Source organism: Heterodontus francisci, chromosome 23, assembly GCF_036365525.1.
Source record: "Heterodontus francisci isolate sHetFra1 chromosome 23, sHetFra1.hap1, whole genome shotgun sequence".
NCBI classification, from domain to species: Eukaryota; Metazoa; Chordata; class Chondrichthyes; order Heterodontiformes; family Heterodontidae; genus Heterodontus; species Heterodontus francisci.
The window spans coordinates 12,941,772-12,964,904 of NC_090393.1; the positions used below are offsets into that span (position 1 = coordinate 12,941,772).

The 23,133-nt window shown below is 44.0% G+C and overlaps 1 protein-coding gene across 2 annotated transcripts in view; it reads right to left on the bottom strand.

Moving 5' to 3' along the window:
* wscd2 (WSC domain containing 2) overlaps nt 1-23,133 on the bottom strand; it is a 293,045-nt gene that overhangs the window by 132,308 nt on the left and 137,604 nt on the right. For both annotated transcript variants that reach the window (XM_068054696.1, XM_068054695.1), the window contains exons 2-3: nt 8,470-8,584; nt 6,535-6,719 (exon numbers count right to left, since the gene is read on the bottom strand). In XM_068054696.1, the coding sequence (XP_067910797.1) occupies nt 6,535-6,719; nt 8,470-8,584 (300 nt within the window). The remainder of the gene's footprint in view (nt 1-6,534; nt 6,720-8,469; nt 8,585-23,133) is intronic.

A 23,133-nucleotide genomic window follows, 5' to 3' on the forward strand; every position in this document is an offset into this window, starting at 1 on the left:
CTGGCAATGCGGAACGCAGCGCATGCGCAGAGAGCAGGAGCCCGTCTGCGCATGTACGCAGATTGGCGCAGTCTGATGACGTCAGCTGCCGGCCGCATTGTCAAGAATCACTTTGTTAAATAAATAGTCATTTACGGCACAGAAGGAAGGAGGTCATTCAGCCCTTCAAGTCCATACCAGCTCTCCATGGAGCTATCCAATCAGTCCCACTCCCCTGCTTGATCCCCATAGCCCTGCAAGTTTATTTCCTTCAAGTGTTCATCCAATTTCCTTTTGAGGTCATTGATTTTCTCTGCTTCCACCCCTGTGAGCAGTGATTTCTAGGTCATCACCACTCGCTGCATAAAAAAGTTTTTCCTCATATTCCCCCCTGCATCTCTTGCCCAAAACCTTCAATCTGTGTCCCCTAGTCCTTGTACCATTAGCTAATAGGAACAGTTTTTCCTTGTCTAGCTTATCTAAGTCTCTCACAATCTTGTACATTTCTATTAAATCAGCCCTCAATCTCCATTGCTCCAAGGACAACAACCCCAGCTTTTCCAACCTAACCTTGTAACTAAAATCCCCCATCCCTGGAACCATTCTGGTAAATCTCCTCTGCACCCTCTCAAGGTCTCTCACATCCTTCCTAAAGTGTGGTGACCAGAACTGGACACGATACACTAGTTGTGGCCTAACCAGAGCTTTATACTGCTTTTGTACTTAATGCCTCTATTTATGAAGCCCAAGATCCCATTTGCTGCACGAACCACTCTCTCAATATGTCCTGTTACCTTCATAGATCAATGCACATGCACTCCCAGGAATAAAAAGCTAATATCAGTCATGGTGACTATGTAACTACCGAATTGTCATAAAAATACATGCTGTCCTTTCGGGAAGGAAATCTGCCATCCTTACCTGGTCTGGCCTATATGTGAGTCTAGATCCACAGCTATGTGGTTGACTCTAAACTGTCCTCTGAAATGGCCTAGCAAGCCTCTCAGCTGTATTTAAGAAGGTGACTTACCGTTACCTTCTCAAGGCCTTGCGAGTGAGGCCACATCCCATGAATGAATAAATGGAAAAAGAAAATGAAAAATAAATCACGCCTGCACTAGTTGCATTATCGCTTTTATGTAGCATTAAGGAAGCAAACAATCTTAAGTTGAGCGGTTATAAAACTATGGGTTCTTTATGTGGAGAGTAACGCATTTACAAGAGAACTCGGTCTTCCACGTTTTTTGCTCAACTCCAAATAACTGATCACATGCTGAATGACATCACTTCCTGTGATGCTGTGTGGATTTACTTACATTGTTTTAGTGATATCACAACAGTATTCACTCAGCATCCCACCTGCGACTATGATGTCGGATCTCAGTGGAGCCAGAGGAGTGGGAATTGCTGACTTCAGCCTACTTCAGCCCTTTGTTCATCTCTTCCAAGGCTACTCCTGGAAACAGAGAAGGCCCAGCAAAAATGGGACTCTGCTGCTTTTTATCGGGACTGGGGGTTGGGGTGGTAGAATCTGCCAAAACGATGATGGGAGTCAGATGAAACTCCCAAGGAATTTCACCAGCAATGCAGAGAAAATTGCAGACTGGAAGCTTGCAACTTTCCAATACATATTCTTTGAACTTTTAGCTGATACCTCAGCTGAGGGGGATGGATCATGTTGTCAGAATAACAGGAAACAGGCTGTTCAAGTGGCACACTGCTCCCAACTGAAAGAATAAATGCGCTATCCCATCCTTGTGTCCAAATCCCTCCATGGCCTCCCCCCTCCCCATCCCCATAATGTCCTCCAGTCCATAACCCTCCAAAGGCTGCCTCTCTATCGCCTCCTACAAGATGCTCCTTAAAACTTACCTTTTTGATCAAGCTTTTGGTCGCTTGTCCTAATATCTACTTATGCGACTTGGTGTCAAATTTTATTTGATAATGTTCCTGTGAAGCTCTTGGTATGTTTTACTACATTAGAAGTGCTATATTAATGCAATTTGTTGTATCAAGCTGGCCAATAGAAGAAAACCCTAAAATAAAACCTGACTTGTGGCAGTCCCACCTGGGGAATTACTACAACAAAACTAAATCACTGGCTTAACAGCATCATGGAAATTGTTCAGAGATGTGCAGCACGGTTCGTCTTCAACGACTATGTTAGATCATCCTGGGTTAGGTCTATGCTGAACTTCCTGGTGTGGCCTACACTGCAACAGTGAAGACAGCTGAGTAGGCTTACACTGTTCTACAAAGCAGTTCACCATGAAGCTGCTATTGATAATTGATCATATGTTCAACAAGCAGTCCATTGCAGGAGGGAAAGCACCATCCGGTATGTGCCTCTCCAATGTCACACACCAGCATATCTGCACAGCTTCATACCAAATACCAATCCTCCCCCAACCCCAGAAATAACTAACCAAATCACTTCACAGTCATTTAAAGCACACATGAGAAAGGGGAAACAAGAACAGATAGTGTCGGGCAAGCATGCAGCACGGAAGTCGCACTATCTTTGGACAATGAAGCTGCACAGCAATGTTCCGATGCTATTGTGAGATTCTCAGATTCTGAGCATACACCTCACTTCAAGAACAGCACGTAATGGCTACAGAGGGTGAGAAAGTTCTCAGATGTTGGTGGCAAGTGACCAAAATGCAACAAACGGTGTTTTATTCTCCAGCCCAACCACTGGTCACTTTGAAATTTCACGCTTCCTAAGCCCTCCATAAGAGTGCAAGTGGATGAACACACAAGTTCAACACACATTTGCCCTTTAGGTGAGGACCCTGGCATCACGACCCTACACTATTTGGGAAACAGTCACCTGACAGTGATTTTCCCCGAATTGGACAATTACTGGCCAGCAGGCGGGCCGGCAGTCCAATTCAAGGAGGGTGGGTGGTCTCTCGAAACCAGAGGGCCAATAGGAAGCCTTCCAGGACTGAAGATGCAGCAGCTTGCAGTTCAGGTAAGTGAGAGAGATGGTGCCTCCATTTTGAGGCGCCTTCTCTCCAACTTTTTAAACTTTTATATTTAAATGGATCTTCAGCAGCTGGAGCACCATTGTGGAGGGGGGACCTCTTCACAGGACGGCCTCTGCCTGCAGCTGTGGCCAGGCAGTTGGGGAGGGCCTCAATGCCTGCCTGGAGCACTGGCCCCCAGGTCTGCGGTCGGGAGGCCGCATCCGGGCAGCTGGACTAGTCCCCAATGCCTCGGGGTGCCCGGTGGCTGACTGGAAAATTCCAGTTGACCTCTGATAATCGGCCTTAATAGGCATTTAACTGCCGTTAATTGGCTACCCGCTGCTTTGCGGGCCGGGAGCCCTGCTGCCTCCCCGACCCTCCCACCCTGCCTCCGGAAAATAGCCCGGGGATGGGATGGTGCCAGCAAACCAGTTTGCCAGTGCGAAATTCTGTGCCGACCTGCATCCGCACTCATCCCCATTGGAGCCTAAATATCCTGCCCATAGTTTCAAAGTGAGGAAACACTCGGATTTAACCTCACTACAATCCGATGCTCGAACAAAAACAATTGGCGACTTATGCAACAGAATTAATTTTTATCACCTGCCACTTTATGCAGACCTCTGAGCAATGTGGGATCTTCCTTTTGTAGGGAGTTACATGGGGCTTAGATCAACTATGAGGAGCAGTGCACCTGGAGACATGACAGCACAAGTGTATTGTCCTTGTAATAAGATCTTGGGCGGAACAGCGGGTAATTGGTGTGTAATTAATTCCTGAAGATACTGTCATGTTTCACCACATTTGAGCCTATTAATCTCATCACTGGACTTGTTGATTATTGCTAACCACACAGAGTGCTGAGGATTTGAGGTTTATTTTAGAGAAAATATCAATTGCACACTATGCTGATGGTACCGTTATCCAAAGCCTACAATTAGTAATGACTAAGTGACTGCCTGGTGTGGTACTGAGCAAGATAGGCCAAGAAGGTTCCAAGTTCAATCCTTGGCCTGTGCTGAGTTAGTTTTTTCAGCCTGCACTACTACTGTAGGCAACACTCACCATCTAGGAACAGGTGAAAAATCCACCATGGTTCCTTACGTTTGTTACTTTTAGACTTGACTATTCCAGTGCCCTCCTGGGTGACCTCCCATCTTCCACCCTACATAAATTTGAGCTCATCCAAAACGCTTCTGCCTACATCCTAACTCACACCAAGTCCCATTCACCATCACCCCTGTGCTCACTGACCTACATTGTCTCACGGTCTGGCAACGCCTCGATTTTTAAAATTCTCATCCTTTTTCTCAAATAGCCTCACCCCTCCCTATCTCTGAAACCTCCTCCAGCCCTGAAAGCCCTCATGATCTATGTGCTCCCCCAATTCTGGCCTCTTGTGCATCCCCGATTATAATGACTTCTGCATTGGTGGCTATGCCTTCAGCTGCCTGGGCCCTAAGCTCTGGAATTCCCTCCCTAAACCTCTCCATCTATCTGCCTCTCCCTCCTCCTTTGAGTTTCACCTTAAAACCTACCTCTTTGTCATCTGTCCTAATGGCCAGAATTTTACAGTGGGTAGGGAGGACCCGTCCACCGGCCGAAAAGTCAGTGGCGAGCCCACCTCTGCTGGGCCTGGGGATCCAGACTGGATTTTATGATTCTCCAGGCCCTTAACTGGGCTTGGGTGGGACTTCCACCTCATTGAGGCAGAAAGTCCCGCCTAATGGATCTGCCGGCCAATCAGCGGGCCAGCAGCTCTTCGTCTCATCAGCGCCACCGGAAGCGGTGGCCACTGCTGGGACTACACCCAGCTTCAGGAGGAAAATCATGGACGGCCCCGGAAAACAGGTAAGTTTTTAAGGCCTTTCTGGGGACAATCAGTTGGGCCCCGGTGAGGCAAGGGTGGGGTGGGGGGGGGGGGGGGTCGGTTAGGAGGACAGGGGGTGTGTTGTGCGTTGGGGGCAGTTGGGACTTTGGGGGTGGCCCTCCGCGGGGCACAGGGAGCCCGATCAGGAGGGCTCCCCCCCCCCACCCGTCCCCCAGAAGGCCGCCTAGTTTTATCGGGCGGATTTTCTGAGGCCTCAGCCGCACACCAACCAAACGTAAAATAACCGTGGCGGCAGGTGGAGGCCCTTAGATGGCAAATAATTGACCACTTAAGGGCCTTGATTAGCCTGGGGCAGGCGGGCTGTTTCCCGCCACCACCCCGCGTAAAATGGCGTCGGCGTCAGGAGCGGGTCGGGAAGGGCCCCCCAGCCTCCCATTCTACGCACCCCACCAACCCCCCACCACCAGTCCACTCTTTTGGGGGGCGTAAAATTCCAGCCAATATTTCCTTATGTCAAATTTTGTTTGATAACGCCTTGGGATGATTTACTATGTTAAAAGCGCTATATAAATGCAAGTTATTACAGTTGATCAAAACCTGTTCTTATCTTGCCTGACTGAGTGACTTCCCTACCCCTCCCTCTCTCCTTCTTTCTGACAGTCTGCTCATTTATCAATCTGTCTAAGCTCACTTCTAGCTGTAAGTGCCAGCAGACCGAATAATTCAAATAGACACAGCAACTTCCACCTAGCACAGTGAAGACAGCAAAGCCTGTGGTTTGTCAGCATCCCCTCCCACCCCACTTCACCCCACCCACCCCAACCCTCTCCTGTCCCTCCCACCACCCCATCCCCACTTCCGGCACTTGAGATTCTGAGGGATTAAATATTTAATGTTTGTAGGAGTGTTTGATTCTGGGACTGCTAAGAGCTGTGGTTTTCTTGAAGTGTGCGTAGTTCTTAACCTTATTCTCTGACACTTGGGTTGAGTTGGATATTACTCATGGAGCTAGAACAGAATTTGAAAACATTAATGTATCAGGGCTGTCTCAGATCAAGTACAAGTCAGGTACAGCACTCTCCATTAAAGCTTAGTCTGTTTGTGTTCTGGTGAAATGATACAGCACAGGAGGCCATTTGGCCCATTGTGCCTGTGCCAGCTCTTTGAAAGAGCTTTCCAATTAGTTCCACTCCCCTTGCTCTTTCCCCATCGCCCTTTAATTGCTTTTCCTTTCCAAGAATATATTAAGCAGAGTATTATCACCACTGTGTCTGCCAATGAATTGGAGATGGGATGGCACTTACAGGAAACAGGGTTTATTTCACTGCAAACAGTCTATTTACTCAGCAAACTGAGTTTATTCAAATGGAATCCTTGTGAACTAGAGCAAACAGAACTCATGACCGACACTACAGCAAAGTCTCCCGATTAAAGCAGGATTATTTCTCTAGCAAAATGCAGTGAGTGGAGGATAGTTACATAACGCAAATTAGGTGCATAAAATTAGTCACTTACAGCAGCCAAGTCTCCAGGCATGATTGAGGAGGGAATTACCCAATCACTTTCATTCTGACCAAGATTTGTGTGTCACTATATATAGCTTTATATTAAGAATTTTATAAATATTCAATCAATGTTATTTGATAATGTTTCACAGTACAACATTATAGAGAGGGGGAGAGAGGCTGTAAGAGATTCTGGTTCTAACCACGCTGCTCATATACCCATGCTGATAATCATTACTGTGCTTACAGCGTCTGGCGGATTCGCGTGTCAGCTCCAGATGGTAGACAGACAGACGGTTGGGCCCTCCACACGTGCTGCTCTTCTCACCCTTGCACTCCATGCTGCATTCGGAGTCGCTGGTGTTCTGGGCCTGTATCTTGTGCCCACAGTAGCATTCTGCTCCAAACTCCAGGCCTGCGTATTGATACCCCCTGGGGAAGTAAATAAGAGAGATGATTCCATCTGCAAAACATTCTGGAGGAGGACTTGAACCATCAACCTGCTGAGTTGAGGCAAGAGTACTACCCACTGAATCACAGCTGCTACATATGGCCATAGTGTGCCTAGTCAGTGAATAAAAGGACAGTCACTGGTTTTACCTCTCAAGACTATCTAGTCACTCTGCTGGAGAGTCGATATAAAGTCATAGAATCATAGAATCAAGGTGGTAGGACATATTGAGAGTAGTGAGCAAAGTATATGGGATCTTGGGCTTCTTAAATAGAGGTATTGAGTACAAACGCAGCGAAGTTATGCTGAACCTTTATAAAGCTCTGGTTAGGCGACAACTAGAGTATTGTACCCAGTTCTGGCCACCACACTTTAGGAAGGATGTGAGGTTCCTTGAGAGGGTGCAGAGGAGATTTACCAGAATGGTTCCAGGGATGGGAGATTTTAGCTACAAGATTAGCAACCGCTGTCTATCAAGTTGTGTATAATTTGTACAAAGCAGTTATCACAGTCTGATAGAAAGTTAATGGGCTGCATTGTCAATCCATTCCTGGTTTGACATAATAGTACCAAAGAATCACATGGCACAACAATCTCAACTCTGCATTTGGTTGTGTAGAGGAAGAGGGAGAGGCAGGAGTGAACTGCAGAAAGTTAAGCTGCCAGTCAACATGTACATTCGCAATACGATTTGAGAGGTGTTCTCATTTGAGGAATACAATCGTCTGGTTGTGGAAATAAAAGGTCAGAGTTTATATCCATGAATAACTGTGCAGTTCACAAACCCAACATTTGGGATCAAATGTGAACCCAATACATGCACATTACGGTTAAGAAATTGGTGGAAAAAATCTTGAATCATTATTTTCTGGGGAGAAACTAATGCCAGGGCTACCAGGCACCATGGAGATTTCGGTTTGTGCAGCAAAATCTATTTAAAATTTGTTTGTCCCATCCACTTCCCCCTTCACACCATGTTGGATCAGGTCCTCTCTCAATTGCATTCTAACTCAGGGCAGTGGTCTGCATGTAGTCTACAAGGCCAGTGTTTCCTTTCTACATTATTGGTCAATGCACATAATATTGAACTGTGAGACAGGATGTATTCATTACTTAGACAGATATGAATATATGGAAATACATAGAAGTTACAATACTCTAGGCCATTTGGCCCAACCAGTCTGTGTTGATGGGTGCCCTCCACCTAAGCAAATGGTTCTAATCTCACTTACTCACCTTGTTCCCATATTGTTTCAATCTTTCCTTCATCCACTTATCCAATGGCACTTACTGTGGACAATTGTGCTCTTCGCTCCATTTACCCGTCTTGGTTCCAGATCCCTCAATACCCTTACTAACAAAAATCCAGTGACCTCAATTTTGCAATTCTCAATTGACCCCAGTCTCAACAGCTTTTTGGGGGAAAGAGTTCCAGATTTCCACTACCCTTCGTATGAAGAGGTGCTTCCTGGCACTGCTCTGAATGGCTTCGCTCTAATTTTAAGGTTATGCCCTCTTGGTTCTGGAATCATCCAAAGAAATAATAGCTTCTCTCTATCTGCCCTATCAAGCCTTGTCAATACTGGTGGAACTGTACAGCAGCATCGAGTCAGAACCTTCAGCGAGGAGGAGGAGGAAAACAACTGAAAATATCTTTAAATGCTATTATCAGTTATAAATGGGAAGATCATTAACTAAAGTAAAATCATAGGTTGAACTCTGTAGACCTACCTTTCAGCACAGTTGTCCTGGCAACGAAATACTGTCATCTTTCTGTAGTCAAAGAATGCTGTTCCCCGTAAGGCTCTCCGCTTGGTGCTGTCGAGATAACAGCCGATATATTTTGCTGCAAGAAAGTAAAGGGAAGCCACACACAGAAATAATAATAAATAAAACTTCATAAGACAGTGTAGAAAGTCACAAGATAGAGCCTGGGGCTAAAAGTTACTACTGCTTCTCAATAAAACTGCCTCCTGTTTTTTAACGTCAGGTACAAACACGATACAGATATGGGCAGTGGCACTGGCGAAGATTTTATTATCTAACGGCAGAGGTGATGAATGTGAAAACGGCATGAATTTTCCATCACTGAAACACTGGGAGGCTAAAAAGTGAGGACATGTATTATCATTCAGAATGTGTGGAACTGTTTGCCTCAAAGGAATTGTTAGATTTAAAAAAAGTATGACATTTCCAGGTTGAATCCCTGTAGGGTCACCAACCCTCCAGGACAGTATGGGAGTCTCTAGGAATTAAAGATGAATGTCCAGGACACTGCTGAGAGCAAAATGAGGGCATTCAAAGATGATTTTTTCCATTTTCTTTGACTATCTTCATTGATTATTTATAAAAATATTGGAGGTGCGTAAAAGGCTGTTTGACGGTCAAGAACCATCCAATCAGGTAGCAAAGAATCTGTTTGCTTTTCGATTGGTGAGGGAAAACAGGGCGCAACAAAGATGGACGTGTCAGGCGGCCAATGGCAGGAGAGTCACCAGGGGGAGGTGGGACAGTCTGGAGGTCATGTGATGAAATATGCCCAACCTGAGTTGGCAACTTTAAATTGCTGGTTGGTGCTGAGCTAACTAATCTACGTTAGGATGGAGATTGGGGAATTCATAACTTGCGCTCCACGCTTTCTGAGCGAAGAAGGGCAAAATCCTGCTGGGAAGCACACATCTGAGTGTATTCAGTATGAACAAGCCCTCCAAGATTGAATTGCCTGTCAATGTCACTGATCAGGCTCAATCCTGTGACGTGACCGCTTAGCTGAGGTATATGACGATTGCTGTGCTTGTGAGAAGGGCAAGAAAACAGAAATAAAACTAATGTAACACAATATTTGCAGAAAGTGGTTGCATTCCTTTATAGGCTAATTTTTATTTCCCCTCACGTCCTCCCCAGTGACCCTAAGAGTCATCCCTGTTTATGTGTGAAAGTGAATTTTTTCCCCATGGGATGTGGGCATCACTGGCAAGACCAGCATTTAGTTGCCCATCCCTAATTGCCCTTGGAGTCATAGAGAGATACAGCACTGAAACAGGCCCTTCAGCCCACCGATTCTGTGCTAAACCAACCACCCATTTATACTAATCCTACATTAATCCCATATTCCCTACCTTCCCTCAATTCTCCTGCCACCTACCTACACTTGGGGAAATTTACAATGGCCAATTTACCTATCAACCTGCAAGTCTTTGGCTGTGGGAGGAAACCAGAGCACCTGGCAGAAACCCACACAGGGAGAACTTGCAAACTCCGCACAGGCAGTACCCAGAACTGAACCCAGGTCACTGAAGCTGTGAGGCTGCGGTGCTAACCACTGCGCCACCCTTGACAACTGAGTGGCTTTTTAGGCCATTTCAGAAGGCAGTTAAGAATCAACCACATTGCTATGGGTCTGGAGTCACATGTAGGCCAGACAAGGTAAGGATGGCAGATTTCCTTCCCCAAAGGACATTAGCGAACCAGATGTGTTTTTACAACAATTGATGATAGTTTCATGGCACCATTACTGAGACGAGCTTTCAATTCCAGATTTTTAATTAATTGAATTTAAATTCCACCAGCTACCATGGTGGGATTTGAACCAGTACCCCCGGGGCATTAGGCGTGGGCCCCTGGATTACTCGTTCAATGACATTTCCGCTGCGCCACCATCTCCTCCAATGCAGTAATGCTGCAGCTCAATCTCCCCCTGCCCCAAAGTGGAATAAAGTTATGTTGTGAATAACATAGAGAATCAGAGATAGAATGTGTTGAAAAATAATATCAAAACAAATTCAAAAGCATTGTTGCTGAAAGTCACAGCTTTACATAAGTGGCCTGCCTGAGAGCCATTGAATAGAAGCTGGGGCGTGTGGTCACAGCTACTGAGATCCGATCAGAGGCAAGAGCCTGGCTTGGGAATGCTGTAGGCTCAACAGAATATCAGAGGAATATTGTATGGTGAAGCATTGCAAACATAAATTTTACTTACAGCTGTAAAACTTGTTCTAGATTCTCACATGGAGAAACTATTGCGCACAAATAAATAAACCCTGATTTTAATCGCTCCACCATTGGTGGTCATGTCTTTAGCTGCCGAGGCCCGAAGCTCTGGAATTCCCTCCCTAAACCCCTCCATCTCTCTACCTCGCTTTCCTCCTTTTAAGATGCTCCTTAAAAATCTATCTCTAACCAAGCTTTTGGTCACCTGTCCTAATATTTCCTTATGTGGCTTGGTGTCAAAATTTGTCTGATAACGCTCCTGTGTAGTGCTCTGAGACATTTTACTACATTAAAGGAGATATATAAATGCAAGTTTTTGATAGTGAAGTGTGACCAGATAACTGTTTCATTGAGAATTCTAGATGAAGGGCCAAGGCTGTGAATCTAAGCTATATACAGTCACGCCAACCTGTGACTGTTTTGTATTCTACAATCACCCATGATGTATCCCACGGGGGTAAACTCAGCAAACCTGTGCTCTCAGTTTGACCCATATCCAAAGGGAGCACAGCTTAGAGATAGGATTAGAACAGTGCAGCAACAATTCTCCAAACCACACCCACCTAGAATGCAGAATCATGGAATTAACCCTTGATATGTTTAGCAGCATCCCTTCCAACATTCTCAATCTTTCAAGTACAAGTTGGGCCCATTTGCAAATAGTTCTTATTTCAATTTTATCCAAAATGTTAAAAGGTACAACTACTGAGATTACAGTCTTGTAATCACTCCTAAATTGTATAGACTGTTAAATTGAAGATATCTGTGTGATGTCACTGCACAGTAACTGAATGGTTCGTTTTTACCCTCACACCTTGGAAATGAAACTACTTTGCAGTATCTCAGGGCCAGATAGTGGAAAAGTCAGATAGGGCTATTACTCCTGATTGCCAACAGTCTACCCGTGCAGGAAACCACCACTCCATTTATCCATTATTCTATGTTTATCATTCCCATGCATCCAATACTTTCATCAGAAAGGTCACACAGACCTTCAACGTTACCTCTGTTTTTCTCTCCACAGATGTAGCGAGACCTGCTGAATATTTCCGCCATTTTATGCTTTTATTTGAAATTTCCAGCATCCGCAGTATTTTACTTTGTACCCAATACTGCTCCACGTGTCTGCTTTTCCTGTACCTGTTATATTTTGTATTTTACTCCCCAGTATCCATTATTCCCTATGTACCATTCTCATTGAAAGAGAAAATTTACGGCACAGAAGAAGTCAGTTGGCCCATTGTGCCTGTGCAGCCGAAAGAGAGCTATCCAGCTTAATCCCATGTTCCAGCTCTTGGTCTGTCGCCCTGTAGATTACAGCACTTCAAGTGCATATCCAAGTACTTTTTAAATGCAATGAGGATTTCCAGCTCTACCACCCTTTCAGACAGTGAGTTCCAAACCCCCCACTACCCTCTGGGTGAAAAAAGTTCTCCTCAACTCCCCACTAATCCTTCCACCAATTCCTTTAAATCTATACCCCCTGGTTATTGACCTCTCTGCTGCGGGAAATAGGTTCTTCCTATTTACTTTATCTAGGCCCTTTATCGTGTTATACATCTCAATAAAATCTCCCCTCAGCCTCCTCTGTTCCAAAGAAAACAACCCCAGCCTATCCAAACTTTTCTCATAGCTAAAATTCTCCATTCCAGGAAACATAGAGTCATTTACAGAACAGAAGGATGCCATTCGGACCATCAAGTCCATGCCGGCTCTCCACAGACCTATCCAGTTAGTCCCACTCCCCCGCTCGATCCCCGTTGCCTTGCAAGTCTATTTCCTCAAAGTGGACATCCAACTTCCTTTTGAACTCATTGATTGTCATAGAAACATAGAAAAACAGGAGCAGGAGTAGGCCGTTCGGCCCTTCGAGCCTGCACCGCCATTCAATACGATTATGGCTGATCATCCAAACCTGTTCCCGCTTTCTCCCTGTATCCCTTGATCCCATTAGCCCTAAGAACTATATCTAACTCTTTCTTGAATATATTTAATGATTTGGCCTCAACTGCTTTCTGTGGTAGAGAATTCCACAGGTTCACCACTCTCTGGGTAAAGAAATCCCTCTTCATCTCAGTCCTAAATGGCTTACCCCTTATCCTTAGATTGTGACCCCTCGTCCTGGACTCCCCCACCATTGGGAACATCCTTCCTGCATCTAGTCTATCCAGTCCTGTTAGAATTTTATAGGTTTCTATGAGATCCCCTCTCATTCTTCTAAACTCTAACGAATACGAGCCTAATCGACCCAATTTCTCTTCATCCATCCGTCCTGCCATCCCAGGAATCAGTCTGGTGAACCTTCACTGCACTCCCTCCATAGCAAGAACATCCTTCCTCAATAATAATAATAATAATGGTGGTGGGACTTGCCAGTTCTCACAAAACTCAGCCTGTGGTTTGACTGGATGGAGCCAATTGGAGGTGAGACATCGTATGATGAAATCTCCAGGAATATGTCCAACTAGAGTTGGCAACCCTATCCCAACTTAATCAGGCATAAGTATTATTGAGGTTTAAAATGAGATTATGAGGCAGCATGAAGTCCAATTTGCCCAGCTAAGCTGTGGTATCATCTCATATCATGACACTTTCTTTCTAAAAAGCCATGATTGATTTATTTTCAATTGTAACCAAAAATTTGTTGCACCCCTGGGAGAGCAGAGGTCAAGGAAGAGATCAGTGACCAAGCAAATGACAGATGCCGCCACATTCTTGAGACATTACAAGGTATCCTTGAGGAGTATAGAAAGTGCAGGGTGAAGTAAAAAAGGAAATTAGAAAAGCAAAGAGAGGACAGGAAAAATTATTGGCAGGTAAAATCAAGGAAACCCTGAAGATGTTTTATCTGTACAAGAAGAGCAAGAGGATAATTAAGGAAATGGTAGGACCTATCAGAGATGTACAAGGGAACTGATATGTGGATGCAGAAGATGTGGGCAGGGTTCTTAATAAGTTTTTGTCTCTGTCTTCACAAAGGAGAGGGTTGATGCAGACATTGTAGTTAAAGAGGAGTGTGAAATATTGGATACAATAAGCATAATGAAAGAGGGAGTACTAGAGGGTCTGACATCCTTGAAAGTGGATAAATCGCCAGGACTGGACGGATTGCATCCCAGGTTGTTAAAGGAAGACAAGGAAGAAATAGTGGATGTGCTGAGGATCATCTTCAAATCCTCACTAGATACAGGAGAGGTAGCAGACGATTGGAGGTCTGAGAATGTTGTACATTGTTTAATAAGGGTGTGAGGGATAGGCCAAATAATTATAGGCCGGTCAGTCTGACATCGATGGTTTGGTTGAGTGGGCAGAAAAGTGGTAAATGGAATTCAATCCAGATAAGTGTGACATAATGCATTTGGAGAGAGCAAATAAAGTGAGGGAATACACAATAAACGGGAGAATATTGAGAGTGGTCGAAGAAGTGAGAGACCTTGGAGTGCATGCCCACAGGTCCCTGAAGATGGCAGGACAGGTAGATAGAGTGGTGAAGAAGGCATATGGAATGCTTTCCTTTATTGGCCAAGGTAGAGAATACAAAAGCAGAAATGTAATGCTGGAACTGTATAAAACGCTGGTTAGGCCACAGTTGGAGTATTGTGTACAGTTCTGGTCACCAAATTGCAGAAAGGATATAATTGCTCTGGAGAGAATACAGAGGATATTTGCAAGAATGTTGCCAGGGCTCAAAAGTTGCAGCTGTGAGGAAAGATTGGAGAGGCTAAGGTTGTTTTCCTTCGAACAAAGGAGGCTGAGGTGTGACTTAATAGAGGTGTACAAAATTATGAGGGGCCTAGATAGAGTCGACAGGAAGGACCTGTTTCCCCTAGTGGAGAGGTCAATTACCATGGGGCACAGATTTAAGGTGATTGGTTGAAGGATTAGAGGGTACATGAGGAAAAACCTTTTCACCCAGAGGGTGGTGGATCTCTGGAATTCACTGCCAGGAATGGAGGTGGAGGCAGAAACCCTCAATTCAGTTAAAAGTTACCAGGACATGCACCTGAAGTGCTGTAACTGGTAAGGCTACGAACCAGGTGCTGGAAGGTAGGATTAGATTGGGCGACTAGTTTTTTCGGCCAGCATGGACATGACGGGCTGAATGGTCTCCTTCTGTGCTATAATTTTTCTATGATTCTATGCCCATTCTGTTTAAACAGGGCAATCTCAATGGAGAGGGGCAGTGGAAGGGTCACTGAGTTAACAGCAAAGGTTACCAACAGTTTGTTTGACTGGGTGGAAACAGAAACAAGTGATGCTACAAAAAACCTTTTAAGCTCAACTGTGACATGCCCTCTTACTATCAGCCAGGGAGAGGGGAGGATGGAGTGTGTACTTCATGTAAACATTGTCATTTCACATATTGCTCCCTGGGCAGGGAACATCATAAGTCAGCAAAACGATTGGCTAATTATCTGATTATCTAATTGAGTAATTAAGCTAATTGTTTAGTATTAATGAGTTGGGTCTGTTCGTTGTTCCTGAATGGCAACATGCACTAGATAGTGGCATCAGCTACTACTTTATAGAACAGGAAATGTCCTGGATAGAAAAATCCTAATTCTTTAACATTGAGTTTTATTTGTATCAATATAATATTTTTTACAACAACAGTCTCTGTTTGAGTTTCACTTTGTGTGGGTCCAGGGAATGTTGACTTCTTTGTGCAAAGTCCACATCAAGTAATAACACCAAAGTTGGATGCACAGCTTTTAATAGTCAGGTTTCAGGGAGCGTGGGCTGACTCTATCTCTGCGGTCACTTGCTTTCCTCTACGTGTCCATCCAGTGGGGTTCAAGAATCCAGGCATCAAAAGCCCATCAAGTAGATGTGAGCAAGAGATTTCCTGACTGCACAGTCAAGTACGATCCTGTGTGATGCTACAGAATGAACTGTACTGTTTGAAAAAGCTTCATTAAAATTGAAGTGCATGGAGAAGACATAACCTATCGAAGGGAGGGAAAATGGAATCTCAGATTAATGCAAAAGAACTCATGGCACAATCTGAAGAAAAGCAAGGGAGTTCTATATGGTGTCCTGGCCAACATTTATCTCTCAATCGGTATCTAAAATTATTGCACTTGTGGGATCTTGCTGTGCACAAATTCATTGCCAAGTTACCCCCACATTACAACAGTGACTATACCTCAAAAGATAGTGGTTAGGAATGTTCTATATGAATGTGAGTTCTTCTTTCATACAAAAATGAGACAGAAGGGTTGATTGGTGAAAAGGTAGACAATAAATGGTCTGGTAACTATCTCAAAGCACTGCAACATCCTATGGGATTTCGCAGTACCTAAGATAACCAAAGGTGACAGTGCTGCAGGAGATCTCAGCCGACATACCACCTCTATGTACACACTCTAGAGAAGTGTTTCTTAAGCTGTGTCCTGCTAAACTTTTCCCTACGGCATGTTTCACAGCTTGATTATTGATAATCCACTGAATCTGAGGGGTTCAAAAGGTAACAAAAGTAGAAAAAGACAGAAAATCAATGATTTAGAAAGCATTACGTTGTTAGCAGCAATGGCTCTCATCCTGAATTAGTCCCATGATTTGGAGGGACCCCACAGGCAGATCCCTAATGGATGGTAAATTGAGAATCATTCAGTTCCACTGAATCCCAGGGATTCCTTCAATGAATACTAAACAAGGCAAACTGGAATTCTTCCAAAAAACACATAGGGATTACGGTGAATGCCCATGTAACACACAATGACCTATTTATCTGAAGCCATTGCATAGACAAGCTTTATGGTAATTTGGTTTTAAAACTAAATTCACTGGGTCATGCAATGTAAGGCTACAAGGCAGTTTATTCATTGATTAAATATTAAAATTGTGGAATTTGCTGACAAATTGTGTAGACTAGCAAATAGTTGTTCAGATTTGCTGACAAGATTACTTGCATTTTTATGTTTTTGTATTATTGAGAAGGACAGATGAAATTTCAAGGCCTGTGGTGCAAGACAAGAGAAAGGTGGAAAAGACAAAGAGAGCATGAGGTAAAGGAAGCAAGTAGCGACTAGGTGATGCCAAGCTTGGGTTTTAAAGGCCTGTGGCTTGTAGCCAAAAAGGAGGTGAATAGTTCCACAGGTTTGAGGCACTATGAAAGAATGATTTGGAAACAAAACAATGAGTCTCCCGTTCAGATTTAGTCTCCTTCCCTCAGGAAGGGGTTACTTGCCATAGAAAATGCGACAAAGGTTGACTAGATTGATTCCTCTGATGAGAGGGTTTGTCCTATGTGGAGAGATTGAGTAGAATTGGCCTATATTCTCTGGAGTTTCGGAGAATGAGAGGTGATCTCATTGTTATGTATAAAATTCTTAGAGGGCTTGATAGGGTGGATACTGAGAAGCTGTTTCCCCTGTCTGAAGAGTCCAGAAGTAGGGATCATAATCTCAGGATAAGGGGTTGGTCATTTAGGGCTGAGATGAGGAAAGATTTCTTCACTCAGAGGATTGTGAATCCTTGGAATTCTCTATCCTAGAGGGCTCTTGAATATATTCAAGACTGAGTTTGATAGATTTTGGACACAGAGGGAAGCAAGGGATATGAGGATAAAGCGGCAAGGTGGAGTTGAGATAGAATATTGAATACCTTATTGAATGACTGATCACGCTCATGGGGCCATGTGACTGACTCCTACTCCTATTCCTATTCCTGATGTTCTTATGCATCTCAAATTGACTTTGTTTCTATGGCATCGACAAATCATGGAATGGAGGCTCAGATCCAATAGTTTGTGTCAGAGACCAGTTTTTACGTTCACTGGCTTCAATAGCACACTTGACTGGGAACATAGCAGCCATTATTGCAAAAGGCAAATTAGTGTTTAAAATGATTAATGGAGTTGATAGGATAGATAGATAGAAACAATTTCCTCTGGTAGGGGAATCAGAACAAGGAGGCATAGCCTCAAAATAGAGCAAGGCTGTTCAGGGGTGATGTCAGGAAGCACTTCATTACATAAAGGCTAGTGGAAATCTGGAACTCTGTGCCCCAAAAAGTGGAGGTTGGGTGTCAATTGAAAATTTCAAAACTGAGATTGATAGATTTTTGTTAGACGAGGGTATTAAGGGGTATGAAACAAAGGTAGATGGATGGAGTTAAGATAGAGATCAGCCAAGATTTAACTGAATGGAGAAAAGGTTTAAGGTGTTGAATGCTCTACTCCTGTTCCTATGTTCCCACAGTGCTTCCAAAAGCACAGCTATAATTGTGAAAGGAAAAAGAAAGACTTGCATTTCTATAGCGTCTTTCACAAACTCAGCACATCCCAAAGCAATTGACAGTCAATAGAACACTTTGTTTTTGCAGCATTGTCACTGTTGCAATATCAGAAATGCAGCAGCCAATTGTCCACAAAGCAACCTCCCACAAACAGCAATGTGATAGTCGTGTACAACAGGGCCTGGATTTTATAAACTCGCCAGGCGCTGACGCCATTTTTAAAGGGCTTCGAGCCCAAACATTTCATTTAAATATTTAAAGATATAGTTAATTAAAATGAGTCCAACAAAATGAAATAAATGTTTCTAGCCCCTCTCTCACCCCCCTCCCCCAATAACCATACAATTCATCCCTTACCCTCTCTATCCTCAAAACTTTTACCTTGTGCACCCGACCTTCACCCCCACCCCCACCCCCACAGTTCATAAGCTATGCACTTTACCCATCCCACCATACCCTACACCAATCGAGGAGTTTGACCCCGTTCCCCCCCTTCCCACACTGAGATGCTTACCTGTTCCCCCCTCCCCACCAGTGTCCTGCATCAGATCCCCGGAAGGCACTGGAGTGCCGGCCACCAGCACCAATATGGTATCAGAACGGTTGGCGGGAGCAGGTAAGTACTTAATTCATTAATTTCAATAGATTTACCTATGAAAATTTGGCTCCCATCACCGAGTGGCAGAGGGGGTGCCGCCATGAGGCTTTGCTGCCACTGGCAATATCAGACCAGGCCTTCCCGGCGTCGAGGCCAGTGGCGGGCCACTGCCGGAGGCATTTACTGGCACATCCCCCCACCCCTCTCCCCGCCATGACCCCAAAGTTGGGGGAGGCTGTAACATCTAGCTCCAGGAATCCAGCAGTGCAGGAAACCTGCCCTTCACAGTTTTCATCCCATTAACAGCTTGGCAATCACATACAGTGCGTTGAGGTCCACGTGAGAATTCCCAATATGCGTTCCCACCACACGAAGCTCTACATCAGCAGCACTAGTTCGCAAGCTCTAGTTTCAGACAAACGATCCCTATGCATCCCAGTAGTGCATTCAAAGTCATTCTCAATGTACAACTGTTCTAAACGAATGTCCTGCATGAGGAAAATGAAAGGTTGTCATCATTGCATGCATTTTATTTCCTCAAGGGAGTCTGATCATGTAACTCAGGAACAAGGGGTTAACCGCTGACATGTGGGCAGACTCCTTGACACAAATTAAAACCATATAACACACACATCAGTCTCCCAATCACTAACATCACGCTTTCATTTCTTACACTCATGCTATTTAAGTGCTTGTTTCAGATTTGATCCCCCACTTTTCCAAAGCTGAAACTTGGAATAAATCACTGTCAGAAATCCACTCTTCATGCAGATGCCACATCTGTGAACACACATAGAGAATATGTGATGGGCAGCAACGCGAAGCAATCAATATCTCCATTAATGAAGCAACTGAATAACTTATGAATGACAAAGTCATTAACAGGTTGTGTTCAACCTTGCAGCAAAGATCTTGAGATTATTTTGGTTAAGAAAAAGAAAGGCTGGCATTTATGTAACAGGAAGGATGTCAAACGGACTGCCAACTCACTATCACCTGTTTTCCATTTTCGCACAAAGTCAAAATCTGCCAACTGAGTGCTGTTATGCTCTAGACAATGGCTATAAGGAAAGTAATCTATAATACTTCTTTTGCCTCCCTGGTCAATGAAATTACTGTGGAGAAGTCTTACTATGCTACATAAATGTAAAGGTTCTTCTATCCATGTGCACAACACTAGCAACCATGAGAGAGTCAATAATTCTCACTTTTCCAACTTGAGAGTTAGAAAGAAAGATAGTGTCATGAAGGCTGGAATTTATAACATGATTATGTTTTAAAAGTTTAACATGAAGTCTGAGAAGTCAGGTGACTTCAAATTCACTCTGCCTAAGGACAAGACAGAAACCTTGGTTACCAAGACAACAGAGAACACAGATCAAAGACTTTTTTTGAAAAACAGAGACTGCACCCAGTCTCCACCCTCCCAAACTGTCGGATCGTAAACAAGGAATCAGTGATTCTGAAGAAGCAAATGTATCAGATAGCTGTTAACACCTGGAAACAATGGAAAGCGCAGGTGGCTCAGCTGAAACCAGACTTCTGGACTTTGCATATTGGAACAGGACAATGAGCTCTTGACTTTTGAGTCCAGATATATTTAACAGATTTTCTGAAGACAGACAGACTGTACAGAAAACCAGCGGTGGCAGCCTCGGAGCAGGCTGTAAGAAAGGAGGACAACACCTGCTGATACAGCGAGAGGCTGTGAAGGCTTGAAAGTTGAGGTTTGCGGAGAAGTAGAAGGCCAACAGGATCACCAGGACATTAAGTTCAAAAATGCTCGGAGAATTAAACGAAGAGGCCATTGACTTTGAGAAAGGTCTGGGAGATTCAATCCATTGCAACTGGAAGGAGATTGGGACTATTAACTGCAAAGATTTCCCCATCAAAGAGGACTTTGTAATGTATGAGTGTGGTGTAAGGTTTTCAAGTGTTTTAATAAGTAAAGAAAATACCTTTCTTTGTAATTTGGGGTATCAGCTACTTACAAAGTACTATTTAGTTAATGGGGATTTCTTTTAGTTTAGTTGTTACAATAAAAGTCTTAATATATGAAATCTTTTGTAATTCTTTAAATCAGTCTGGGGGTTCATATCTCGTATTTTAACATTGACAGTCTCACTGAGGTCATAACAACAGGCTTGCATTTATATACTGTCTTTCAGAACCTTGGGATGTCCCAAAAAACAGCCAATGAAATATTTTTGAAGTGATTTTACAGGTGTAATGTACGAAACGCGGCAGCCAATTTTGCACAGCAAGCTCCCACACACAGCAATGTGATAATGGCCACCAGGGAGAACTTCCCTGTTCTTCTTCAAATAGTGCCATGGGATCTTTCACCTCCACCTGAGAGGCCATACAGTGCCTTGGTTTAATGTTTCATCTGAAAGACGGCATCTCTTGTTAGGGTCTGTTAATGAATGTTAGTTTAAGATAACGGCACAGTGGCGCAGTGGTTAGCACCACAGCCTAATAGCTCCAGCGACTCAGGTTCAATTCTGGGTACTGCCTGTGTGGAGTTTGCAAGTTCTCCCTGTGACTGTGTGGGTTTTCGCCGGGTGCTCCAGTTTCCTCCCACAGCCAAAGACTTGCAGGTTGATAGGTAAATTGGCCATTATTAATTGCTCCTAGTATAGGTAGGTGGTAGGGGAATTGAGGGAAGGTGGGGATGTGGTAGGAATATGGGATTAATGTAGGATTGGTATAAATGGGTGGTTGATGGTCGGCACAGACTTGGTGGGCCAAAGGGCCTGTTTCAGTGCTGTATCTATAAATAAATAACAGGGTGAACAGATGTTGGGAGTTAATTAGTCAATTGTATTCAATTATGCATATATAAAGAAGAGCCAGCCAGCACTGGTTGGGGGATGTTGTTTGGACAGCAGAAGTAAGCTCTGTGACAAGCAATAGACAGTCTCCACCAAAACATCCTGGTCTCAGTGTTTTTTTTTTATCCATTCATGGGATGTGGGCGTCACTGGCTATGCCAACATTTATTGCCCATCCCTAATTTCCCTTGAGAAGGTGGTGGTGAGCTGCCTTCTTGAATTGCTGCAGTCCATGTGGGGTAGGTACACCCACAGTGCTGTTAGGAAGGGAGTTCCAGGATTTTGACCCAGTGACAGTGAAGGAACGGCGATACAGTTCCAAGTCAGGATGGTGTGTGACTTGGACGGGAACTTGCAGGTGGTGATGTTCCCATGCATCTGCTGCTCTTGTCCTTTGAGGTGGTAGAGGTCGCAGGTTTGGAAGGTGCTGTCGAAGGAGCCTTGGTGTGTTGCTGCTGTGCATCTTGTAGATGGTACACACTGCTGCCACTGTGTGTCGGTGGTGGAGGAAGTGAATGTTTGTGGATGGTGTACCAATCAAGCGGGCTGCTTTGTTCTGGATGGTGTCGAGCTTCTTGAGTGTTGTTGGAGCTTCACCCATCCAGGCAAGTGGAGAGTATTCCATCACACTCCTGACTTGTGCCTTGTAGATGGTGGACAGGCTTTGGGGAGTCAGAAGGTGAGTTACTCGCTGCAGGATTCCTAGCCTCTGACCTGCTTTTGTAGCCACAAACAGGCTTGCAAGTTTCTCTAACATCTCTGGCAGTGCACTCACTCAGTGCCTTTGCAATAAAGCCCAAGACTTCTTCACAATTATTTAATTGACCCAAAATGTAAAAGAATATACTGGGCCAGAGCTTACTAGAGCTGGCACCTGCTGTTCATTATACTTGCCCTTGCTCTCTTTATTTCCATGAGCTTTTAATAGGAAAATTGCTGTGAGCGGGAGATGGAAAAGGCATGCAACCCTCTACAGGGCATCTAGGATCTGTGTGAACAGGGAAAGCAACTATGTATCTCCTTAACTAATCAGACTGGAAAGTTCTGAAATGAACAGTGCAGAGTCTGAAAGGGAAGTTTAAGTTAGAATAGTGACTTCAATGTCAAATCATGTACAGAAAGTGAAATAAAGAGAGGGAAAGAAAGATTGGATTAAGAGAGAGAAAAAAGTGAGACAGAATGAAAAAATAAAATAAAATTAATTTACCTTTTTAAAAAATCTTTAACAGTAGTGAAACATTGAAGGAATGAGACTGCACACTTGTAAAAGTTAATTTACAATGCCAGAAATGTTGTTGGCAGTAATTAAGACCTATCACACTGCTAAAAAGGGTGCTTAGATTAAAACTTAAATTGAAACTCTAATTTTCTGCAGCAGCTTTATTTTCTATTTTCCACGCAAGTACGGGGACTTCACACCATTTGATGTACTTCTCTGCGATCTGCACACAAATAACGGTGAGTGCTGTTAGCCTCACTGCTACTTTGACAGAAAATGCTAACCTACTAACATTGACTTTTCTGCCTTTATGAAGGTTTCATAGAATATAATGAGAAGTAGATGGTAATAAACATTGACAGCTGTAATATAGGTGGAGTCTGGAGACGGAGATAATGGGAAAGTGATGGACCAATATCGCGCAAAGCACCATTTTTGATGGTTGGTGAAGTGGGGGTGCCGTGGACAGATCTGTAGTAAAAGATAGCAGCCAGGATGTGTAGACTAGAGTTGAA